At 38.5% G+C, this 12,058-nt stretch overlaps 1 protein-coding gene across 1 annotated transcript; it reads left to right on the forward strand.

The window, feature by feature from the left end:
- The first annotated feature begins 4,515 nt into the window (after positions 1 to 4,515).
- LOC124864704 (chemerin-like receptor 1) lies at positions 4,516 to 12,058 on the forward strand. Its single transcript, XM_047359584.1, has 4 exons — positions 4,516 to 4,662; positions 6,273 to 6,419; positions 9,611 to 10,760; positions 11,426 to 12,058. Exons 3-4 carry the CDS (start codon positions 9,622 to 9,624, stop codon positions 11,430 to 11,432), a joined length of 1,146 nt encoding a protein of 381 aa, XP_047215540.1. The 5' UTR covers positions 4,516 to 4,662; positions 6,273 to 6,419; positions 9,611 to 9,621; the 3' UTR covers positions 11,433 to 12,058.

Here is a 12,058-nt window from a genome sequence, read left to right on the forward strand (position 1 = left end):
GGAAGGATAGATAAATAAATAATAGAAACAATAATAAATAATTATGAAGAAAACGTTAAATAAAATTACAAGCGATATATTACATAATTATTTTAAAATTTACAGACTGTCAAAATGCTTTAAAAAAATCTGGAAAAATTTGAAAAAAGTAGAAAAAATTATCCATTCATCCATTTTTCTATATAGCTGGTGCCTATCTACAGTGGTCTACGGGTGAGAGGTGGTGGACAGGTTGTCAGTACATCGCAGGGCAACACAGAGACACAGGACAAACAACCATGCACACATCTATTCATACCTGGCAATTTAGAAAGACCATTCAATGCAACACTCGTGTTTTCGGGACTGTGGGAGGAAGCCGGAGTACCCGGAGAGAACGCACACATGCACTGGGAGAACGTGCAAACTCCATGCAGAAAGACTTCAGATCAGGAGTTGTACCCAGGACCTTTTGCTGCAAGCCTCCTCTGTTTAGTTTGGTTTTCTCCACCTTTGTTCTCCATTTCTTTTAAAACTTTGAACAACTTTTTTTGGAAAACTTTGTAAAAGTTTCACTTTAATTACTTGCAAATAGGATCAGCTCATAACCATGCTATATAAGCATGGGTGTTTGGGAGGCAAAATCAAGAGTAAAGAAGGACCATGTAGGAGTAAATTTGAGTATGAGGTCAAACTCTGGTGGAGCACTTGTTCCCTTAAAGGTAGGGCTTCCCTCTGCAGACATCAGGCAGTCTTCAACTCCCACTCCCCCATGTTCATCTTGATTTTATTACACTGCATCACTGGTATTTTTTTCTACCATAAAACATTATAAAGCATAAACAAAGCACAGGAATTAGCCTGACTGGTGTGAAAAAAATGAAATTGCTAATTGGAAGAATTACGGCTTAGATTGGGCTTGTTTCTCTAATGATTTTATGAAGCAGCCAAAAATATCCAGTCTGTAAAAAGGAATTTATTTTTTATAACTTGGTACTTTTCAAGGAACAGTATTTCTCTTTGCTGTTTCAACAAGTGAAAGAAGAATTTTAGCAATACCATTTATTTAAAACATAGTTTGCTCAATTAGCCATCAAATCAAATAGCATTTTCCAGAAAGCGTATGTGTTTACTAGCAAGAACTAAACAAATAATGGCATTAAAAACGTGCAACAATGGGAAACATTCACTGAGCCAGCGGTGCATTTGGACGAGTCTTTTAGTCTCACATATGGCATCCAAATGCCTCTTTGGTTCTGAGCAGCAATCAGAACATTATTGCTGGATGACTTAAGCAGTCAAATTGGATAATAAAAACACCAACTAACATTTCTGTAACCAAAATCTTCCATTGATCTTCCATTTTCTTTCTTTTTTTACATTTGCTGCATGTTTGTATATACAGAAGACAATAAAAACTTCCTCACATTCAGCCATCTCCTGCCCCATGCTTGGCATCTTCCATCCATCCATCCATTTTCTATGCTCGCTTCTTCCGTACTGGGTCATGGGAGGGGCTGGTGCCTATCTCCAGCAGTCTACTGGCAAGAGGCGGGGTACACCCTGGACAGGTTACCAGTCCATTGCAGTGCTTGGCATCTTCTAAATCCATAATGTCATTCTGCACCTCAAAATACCCTAGGACAAAGAGGCCACTGTGTTGTAAATATGCGTGGTTATGAATCGCCAAGCTTGTTTTCTGTCTTAGAGTCCAGGCTGATTATTCATGTATCTGCTGAGGAGCAACCAGACGCTGCGGTCGAAAGCAGAGACGTATGTAAGGAAGTGGTTATTGAGGTTATTGAGGCTCAGCTTTTTTCACTGTGTGTGGTGAATTCATGGCACACACACATGCGCACAAGAAAAGATTACTAAGTTATGTGAATGAAAGCTGTTGAGACCAGTTTTTACTCAGAAAAACAAAATTCCTGACTTCCCCACAGCAGTGAGACAGGGGTTTGATTTCCAGTCGGAACACCACAACAAGATCAACAAACCTTTGAGGGTTTCAGGTTAGAGCAGATTCCCACCAGTTGCTTCTTTACTAGAAGTTTCATCACAAAAGGTTTGTCTCCAGCCTACTCCTCCAGAGGCTGGTGGAGATTTATAAACATTTTAGATTTCTGTAGAGCTGCAAAATTAAAATGTTTGCACAAAACTGCAATGAAAAATACAGGGCGTGTTAGAGTAATACAAGAAGTACCAGTGTGTCATTACTGTTTCAGTTTCCCACACAAAAACCATACTCAGACACAAATGTCGACACGTTCAGTTGCATTTTGTCTCTTAGGTTCCTCACAGTTGCTGCCTCAAATAATTCAAACCCCCAAACTTCTAACCGTTGCATACAGCATTCTGCTAAAGTTGAAATTCCCCCCGTAAAAACCTCAGCTGGTTATTCAACACACCCAAATTGGTATTTGTGTGGTACGCACATAATTGCACGTTTGGTTGGTAAATCAAGAACGCTGGCAAGCCTCGAGCTCTGAAGGCTTCCCTCAAACTATAGCCTTGAGATGACTATTAATATCCCCTGCAGACTCTTGCAATACAAAAAAACCCAGTCTGCTTTTACAATCCGAAGCGGGGCTGCACTGCAACATCTGCACTGCAGGAGCGCATTTTTATAGTGAAGATGAAGAGTGCTGGATGTATTTGATCACTTAAGCAAAAACAAGAATAGAAGTCTGTGTCACAAATGGAGCTGAAGTTTGGGATGAAGAACATTTTCTGCAGATTTAAAACATTGCCGTGAGCACTGGTGCAAAATAAATCCCAGAGGGAGCTTTCTTTTTCCTGAATCCTGAAAGTACTAGAAAACAGATACCAGAGAAATAAACCCACCTACACAATCATAAAGGGTGTTGGTCTGAGCACATGCAGGGACTGAGGGCAAGTAAACAGACATCGGGGGTTTCTCTCATTTATTCTTTCCTCCGATTTCCACTCTCCGCCTTCCTTCCACCCCCTCACATCTGGTTTACTGGCAGGCCCCAGTTCCTGTGTGGGGTATGTGTAAACAAGCAGGGGACCCAGCTTTGGGGTTAGGCTACAACCAGCAGCTCACACTCTGTAACGTTTGTCATTTTTGTCATTTTTGGGAACCCAGGCCTGAGTGCTCAATGCTGTGAGTTAAGAATCTGTGAAACTATTCAACCTTATCTGCAATTTCTTGATACTCTGGTATCTGCTCCACTTCCTGTTTTTTAAATAGATTTGGCACCAAACGGGTTATCAGTTTCACCTTCTATGTACCAAAGCTTAAATGTTGTCCCTCCCTTGTAAGTCACGTTGAACACAATCTGTGCTGAAGGATAAAATTTTATTTACATTTATTAAGGAAAATAACATTTTGTTTTACAGGTAGTAAAGAGAAATTGTCAGAGTATCAGCCGAAACATGTAAAAAGCTACATAAGGTTCATGAAATAAAGAACCCTCAGGCCAACTCTGAAAACTCTGATGTCTTGTCAGAGGCTTCTTTAGATTACCTGCAACACAGAACACTACAGATCCTTCCGATATATAGTTTCCCTTTGGGGTTAATAATATATTTTTGCGTTTGAATTAGAATCTTTACCAGGGTTGCCAATAAGTATGAGAGGGATTATAAGTATGAAACTGATGTGTACAGAAATAGCCACAACTGAAGCTACTTCATCTTCCATATTTCCGTGGGGTAAGGTCAGATACCTATAGCAGTAAACTGTAGGCCCACTCATGCTTATATTTAGTGTTTTTAAAGTTTCACTTTAATTACTTGCAAATAGGATCGGCTCATAACCATGCTATATAAGCATGGGTGTTTGGGAGGCAAAATCAAGAGTAAAGAGGGACCATGTAAGAGGAAACTCTGATGCAGCATTTGTTCCCTTAAAGGTAGGGCTTCGCTCAGCAGACATCAGGCAGTCTTCAACTCCCACTACCCCATGTTCATCTGGATTTTATTACACTGCATCAATGGTATTTTTTTTTTCTAATGCCATAAAACTTTAATACATAAACCAAGCACAGGAATTTGCCTGACTGGTGTAAAAAAAATGACTACTGGGAAAAATTACTGCTTCGTTTGGGCTTGTTTCTGTAATGATTTTATGAGTGATAAAGCAGCCAGAAATATCCAGCCTGTAAAAAGGAATTTATATTTAACTTGGTACTTTTCAAGGAACATTATTTCTCTTTGTTGTTTCAACAAGTGAAAGGAGATGCTTCATTTAAATCTTTATTTAAGGGTCCAATTGTTAAAAACAAGGTTTGTACTGTCTAATAATCTACAAGCCTAAATGTTAAGTTGTGTTAAAAGTTTATTAAATGTCACATAACACAGAGCTTTAAATTGTGCTGTGTCTTTTAGATGATTACCAGGATTTCATCTATATTGAAAGGGTTATTGATGCTGAGAAACAGAATAGTAAGTTATATAAGTTTACTGCAAACGTCTGCTTTGTTTCAGGAAAAGCTGTGTCCAAGTCCTTGCAGATTCAGCCAGCTCAGCTAAATGATGACATCCAGGGTGAAAAGACGGGACATTAAAAATCTATGTGCTCAGGTGGAGAGTCAACACGCAGCAATTACTGAACACTTAACCTGCTGCAAAACATGAGCTCAGCCCGCGTAGTGACAAAAACATTACACTGCTGGATCATCAGTGGGCGGATGAGAAGTCAGACGTTCACTCTCTCAGGTAATCATCTCAACAACCCTCAATTTGTGCATTTACTGAAGCTGTTTGTTTATGCTCTGTTTTGACGTTTCCCAAAGGACTGCCATGCAGTATCTGAGGGCATCTCAGGAAAAGATTTACACTTTAACACATTGTAATATCGCTGTTGAGACAAAAAAGACTGATTAGATTGACAAGCTACATGCTCTAAATACACATTTATAGCTCCTTGCATATATTTATATGCCATGAAGCTTTTTGCATTTTATTACGTTACAGCTACAAAGTTCTGTGTTTTTCATCAGGATGAACACAGGTAACGAAAAGATCACACAGTTACCTTTTTTACAAATAAAAATCTGTATATGTAGTTTGCATTTTATTCAGATCCCTTTTCTCTTATGCGTAAAAATAAAATCCAATGCAACCCATTCCCTTCAGATGTCACCCAAATAGAAAACAGAGTCCAACTGTGTGTAGTTTGTGTTACTATTTTCAGTTTAAATATGTCAACGAATTTAGATTTTTTTTCTACGGTTTCACAAGCTGGTTGCATAAAGTGGAATTACATAGAATAGCCTACTTACACCGAACTTTTAATATTTACTTCACATGTACGGCCTGCCTTTTACCTCAAGGAGAATAAAGTAGTCTCTGTACTTCCACTTCCCCCCCAGAACTGAGCAGGGCTGCCATGTGTGTTTCTGTATAAACTGACCACTCCCTCTGATTGGCTTACCATGAAAGCTAACTCTACCTTAGCCAATCATCATCACTTATGCGATTGCCTCGCTCCTCCCTTCACCGAAGAAAAAAAGTTTAGCTCCTGTGGCTGTGAGCCGCAACAAATGACAAGAGCTTCAAAGAGTAGCTTTAGTTTATGACGCAGCCCATTTAATTGTCGATAACGGTAACGTTGTTGTTGTAACGATTTAAAAAGTAATTAGTTTGATCACTCCTTACTGAAAAAAGTAACGCCGTGTATTTTGACGCTGTTATTCCTATCACTGGAAATTCATCCCAAAAATTAGCCAACAGCTAATGTAAATCCAGAATAAAGTTTCTTAGAGAATGAAATGTTACATAAAACCAAATTAAAGTGGATTGATATAATTTTCTGAGAAACTGAATTTTGTATTGCTATTAGCTGTGGGCCATAATCATAAAATTCAACAGAAAGGAATAAACATTTGAAATACATAACTCTGTTTGTAATGATTTATATGATGAATGAGTTTAACTTTTTGAAGTGAATTATGAATTTAAATAAAACTTTATGGTGATATGGTAGTTTTTGAGATGCACGTTTAACTGAACTGCAGCTAAGGGGGATTTATCAAAATCTTGACTCAAGGGGATGAATGTTAATGAACGTTGCGTTTTAAATTTTTATTAAAAAATGTTAAAACAACGTTTTTCCTTCCACTTCATGCAGTACAACAATCATGTACCATGCAGTACATTTGATCACATTACATATAATGTAATGTGATCAAATATGAAAACGGCTTCATTGAGTGGGCCTCTCATTGATATGGGATACTTAAAAAAAAAAAAAACTGAACAGATGTCTGTAGGAAGGTATTTTGCAAAGCAGAAGCACATAGTGCAACATCTTCTCTGCTCACCAGATGATAAGGCTGACTGCTCCTGGACGTACCGCCCCGATGTGATGTCAAACACTTAAGGGTGTCAGGGATCTGAGCTCCACATTTTCCCCAAAGCCGTCAGAGCTTTCCGGGGAACTGCAGGCGTCGTACTGATCCAGACGAGACAAGGTAGGACACTTAAAAACCCACGTATTTCATCAAGAACAAAAAGATGGAGATCCATTAAAGCCAGTTGTCTCAATTAAGATATCTGCAAATGAGATGGAATGTATGAAATAATTTTTTTATTATTATTTTTTTACTGACAAAGATCATTCTTCTTGCAGAAGGAGTCTTGCAATTCTTACAGAATTGCTAGAAATAAATCGAGAGTGTTAATTAAGGCTTCACAGCCGCACTGCGTGGGAACAGTTTCATGCCTTGTGTTGGTTTCAATGCGGCTACGACGGAGAACAAAAACTTCTGCTCTTCAAACTGGGTTCCGCATTTACTCTCGCTTTGATCCCAGCTTTTCACGCAGCGGAGAAATTGATGCTTTGCTCTTTGTGCACATGTCCAAAGCGTCATAAACCCTTTTAATTTGCCACTGTTGCGGCGGAAAAGCTTCTTCATTGTGTCTATATGCGCTTACAGAGTGGCTCCAAGCCTACAATAGGAGAGTCAAAATGTTTCATACACTTTGAAACTTGAGAAATCAGGAGAACATATCTTCATACAAATCTAAGTACATTCACTATGTCTATGTCAGGTGTATATGCAAGGTGTATAGGTAGTGTGCCGCACTTAATGTGTTATGCTGACCTATAGCAATTTTAAATAAGGACCCATCATGCTCTAAAATTGTTTGCCTATGTCAAGACTTGAGGTGAAGTTGAAATAAATCCCCTCATCTCTATATAACTGGAAACATGTATGTTGTGTGTGGAAAAACGACTCAGTTCTTGATCAAATAAAAACAGACAGTACTGGCTTTGTTTACTAAAACCTGTCATTTGAAAAAAACAAAACAACGAAATGTCAGGTTAGCAATCTTCTATGTTAGAACAAACCTTTTGGAATTATTACAGTTACAAAATGAACGTTTTTTGTTTAACTGAAAATGTTTGTTTTTCCCAAAACACTTATATTGAAGAAACTGAAACTGAGGTCTATAGAAAGAAATTCAGAGTCTTTGCAACACAAGCTCAACAACAGGAAACAAAACCTAACACTGAAACCTTACTTAAACACACTACATATACACCTTTACATGGGTGTATTTTTTCTCAGGTGAGCGTGTCAGGTGACGAGGGTGAGGATATATTCCTCCTGATGTGTCCTCATGACCCCCCCCCCCCTTCCTTTATGATGCTCATGAATCTCTAGAAGTGATATAAAATCACCCTTGAGAACATTAGAAGCGGGTCAAAAATGTGACCTACTTCTAATCCACAACCTCCTCTTATACCTTCTTTGATTAGGCTTGCTGGTTAGTTGTTTAACCTGATAACCTAAGTGATTGTAAAATGCAGTCTCCACATAAAACATGTAATCTAAAATTTTCAGATGCACAGCCTAACACAATGTTAAAAAGTCATTGCTCACCAAACCTCATGACTGGTTGTGCCAACCTTGGTGGCAACTATTGCCATCAAGTGGGTTTTACACCTTTGTGGAGGAATTTTGGCTTATTCTTTTTTGCAGAATTGTTCTAACTTTGGAGGGTTTCTGAACCTGACCACCCTTAATCGGATTTAAAGGAGATATTTTAATAGGCAATGCCAAAACCTACAATTTGGTGATTTTTAAGACACTTACCTGTGGATTTGTCATTGTGCTTTAAATCACTGACCTACTGCACAACCCAGGTGAGCTTGAGCTTAGTTTGCTGTGTTAGTTTTATGTTACATGTAACATGACACACGCCGTCCAAAAAGTTTCACTTTTCTCTCACAAGTCCATAGAATATTTTCCCCAAATTCTTGGTGATCATAAAGATGTATGTCAAATGTGAGACAAGCCTTTGTTTTGCTTTTTCGGGGTAAACAGTAGTTTTTGCCTTGTAACTCTCCCATGGTTGCCATTTTGCCCACTCTATTGTTGTTGTACTATGATCCAAGTGAGGGCTACAGTTTTTTAGATGTTGATCTCGGATCTTCTTTGACTTTCTGGATAAGTCTTCAGTCCACTTTTGGAGTAGTTTTGGAAGGCTTCGACTCCTTTGAAGTCTCACCACTTTTACATGTTTTCTCCATGTTAAATTAATGGATCTCACTGTGTTTGTCTGGAGTACCAAATCATTGAAATGACATTGTAACCCTTTTCAAGATTGTTGATTTAAATCATTTTTTTCTCATTGATTCTGGTAGTTCTTTGAATTGTGGCATGATGTGTTGGTTTTTGAGATTTAGTTAGACAGGTTCTATTTTAGGTATTTTCTGCTCTACAGGTTCTACAAAACTGTAAGAAACAACTTCCTCATAAAAAAAGGTGTCAGAGTTGTTAGAGTACAACCAGTTTATTTCAACACCTACAACAAAAACTATGTCCAACCTTCCAAACGTATCTTGGTGAACTCAAATCAAATCTGTCAGAATAAAACATTTCAATTCATCCAAACATAAACATAAAAAAATGTAAGTTTACATAAAATAAAACAAAAAACTACTTGAAACCTGAATCTGCCAGAGGCAAGAAAGTTATGGGGCTTTTTAGTTTGTTCTTTCAAATCTTTTTGTTGTTTTTTACCACATACCTTACTTCTTTATTTATAAAGCACATTAAAACAGCAACAACTGCTGTACAATAAAAAGAACTAGCAGAGGACAACGAATAAAATACATAAATTAGCAGTGGTAAGAATAAGACAATCGCAATGACTAGAACAATAAAAACATTTTAAAAAGGGCTAAAAACAGCTCACATTGGGTCGAAGGCCAGGCAATAATAGTGTGTTTTTAAACAAAACTTAAAAACTGTGAGAGTGGGAGCCTGCCTGACATATAGCGGTAAATCATTCCACAGTTTTGGACCTGCAACAGAGACAGTTCTGTCACCTCTGAGCTTGTATCATGTGCGTGGGATCGATAAAAGCATCTTATCTGCTGACCTCAGAGAACGCAGAAGGAGATATGGTTTTTTTCAACAATTGTACAGCAGCAGGTTTAAAAGTTGTTGGCACCACACCTGAGGTTAAACTGCTATTCACAACAAAAAGAACAGAGGGCCTCAAGGAAGGAAAGGCCTCCTTAAGGAGCCGGGGGGGGGGACAGCATCAAAGGGGGAACCAGGGAGACAATAATATCAGAAAAATATTTAGATTTAGCAGTTTTATTTTATTTTCTGACAACTGAATGCTAATATTTTGTTTTTTCTTGCAGGATTTTCAACAATGATGGAGTCAATGACTACTTCTCCTTACTATCACAGCAATTTAACTGATATAACCAACAATGATTCCTTGTATGACGATTATGACTACAATGATGATCATAACTACAAGGATGAGCCCACTGAACTGAGGCAGTCCCTCAACATCATGTCTCTCATCGTCTACTCACTGGCCTTTGTGCTGGGCGTTCTTGGGAATGGAGTGGTTATCTGGGTGACTGGATTCAAGATGAAAAAAACAGTCAACACGGTTTGGTTCCTCAACTTGGCCATGGCTGACTTCCTCTTCACTGCCTTCCTGCCTCTGAGTGTGACATACACAGCTATGGACTTCCACTGGCCGTTTGGCAAGTTCATGTGCAAACTGAACACCACCATCAGCTTCCTGAATATGTTTGCCAGCGTCTACATTCTGGTGGTGATCAGCGTGGACAGATGCGTGTCTGTTGTGTGGCCCGTCTGGTCGCAGAACCACAGGAATGTACGGAAGGCCTCCTATGTCAGTCTGTGCGTTTGGGCATTGGCTTTAATCCTTAGCGCTCCATATTTTGTCTTCAGGGACACAGGGCCGTCATACGAGAATGAGAACATCATCAACTGCTTCAACAACTTTGCTCTGTCTGACGACAGTGAAAATAGATCTGTGGCTGAACTGCAACTTTTCCGCCACAAGGTCATGAGCATTACCCGATTCCTCCTGGGTTTCGTCATCCCCTTCAGCGTCATCGTCTCCTGCTACGCCGTCATAATACACCACCTCAGACGGAACCGCACACTGGCCAGCCAGTCCAGTCGCCCTATCAAGATAATTGCCGCCATCATTATCACGTTTTTCCTGTGCTGGGCTCCCTTTCACATCCTGGGTCTGATTGAACTAGTGAGCCACATTATTAATCATGAAACATTGATCCACATCATCATGATTGGAGTCCCGATTGCCACAAGCCTGGCCTTTCTCAACAGCTGCCTGAACCCGCTGCTCTACGTGTTCATGGGCCAGGACTTCAAAGATAAAGTTCGCAAATCCATCCTGAAGGTGCTGGAGAACGCTTTCCAGGAGGAGGTGTCCCGCTCTTGCACCTACACAACCTCAATGGTCAACATTCGGAGCAAAGATAAGTCGGTCTCTGATGCTGAGATGTGAGGCTTACTCAGACACTTTAACTGTAAAATGTAAATGATACTGTATATATCAAATTACTTTTTATTCGCTAAGTATATCTTCTACTTCGCTTTGAATGTTGTTTAGTTTTGCCTCAAAATGTAATTACCTCCCATTGTCTAGTTTCATATTGAGTTACAAAGAATTCAAGGTGCAATTATTTAGGCTAAAAAACATTATGCAATTTCCTACTGCAAAAGATATTAGGCTTCTTAATCTCACGTTGTTTCTCAACATAAAAAAAAAAAGCATTGCAGCAAGTTATTTGAATAGCTTCCTCTTCTTTTTTGACTTGAAAAACAGAAACTTGGCACAATACTGCCCGCAAATGTTATTTATGGTTCCACACCAGCGATAAACTTCAACAAAGTGTGCAGTTACATTCAGTCTTCACCACAGTTTAGGTCAGCAAATTAATAGTTTCAATAAATAGTCGCCGTCATTCATGATTGATGCCTACCACTGATATCCTCATAGGCACTGATTAGTGCCTATGGTTCATAACTGCTATATGCTTCAATAAATATTTTATTACCTTTTCTAATAAGCATAAAGGAAATCTAACGATGTATAAATGATGCTTAAATTTGCAGCTGCATTATAATTATATCTTTGTTCCATCTTTGTGCATCTTACCCTACAGACTGTAAACCCTATGAAGGTGGAGGCATTTGGAAAAGGACTTTAAAATCCTCCAGATTTTTTTCAACTTAAAAATGTTGTGTTAGTAAAAATTATTAGAAATAGGAAATTAGAAAATTATATACAATGATGATTATGTTACTGTGGTATATGTAATATGTTAAACACCTCAAACCTCTGCATAGAAGTTTGATTCATATGTCAACATTGTCATTTTTAGAGGTCTTTTTCAACGCCTGTGTGTTAGTGGTAAATGTTGAACTGATTGCCTCATGCCTGATGACGATTCATCACCACTTGAGTGCAAAAACGGTAATTTACTGTTGAGTTGTAATTGAAAGTTATCAGCGTAGATGGTACATACACATAACCTGTCACATGAAGGAGTAATCACACAGCAAACCTAAACACCTGTAAACGCCACTAGGTGGTGCTATTTTATGTGAATAAATCAGCAAGCAGTCAAAGCAGTCTATGGGGGATTGTTTCACACTCAAAAATTAACAGTTGTATGTAATAAGTTCTTTCAGTTTTATGCTCTCTCTTTATGATGTGTTGGTTTTTTTTAAATAATTTATATTATTGTTGGGCTTTGTTACATTTAAATGTTTCATAAAAGTGAGCTGAAAACAAC

This window comes from Girardinichthys multiradiatus, chromosome 3, assembly GCF_021462225.1.
Source record: "Girardinichthys multiradiatus isolate DD_20200921_A chromosome 3, DD_fGirMul_XY1, whole genome shotgun sequence".
NCBI lineage: Eukaryota > Metazoa > Chordata > Actinopteri > Cyprinodontiformes > Goodeidae > Girardinichthys > Girardinichthys multiradiatus.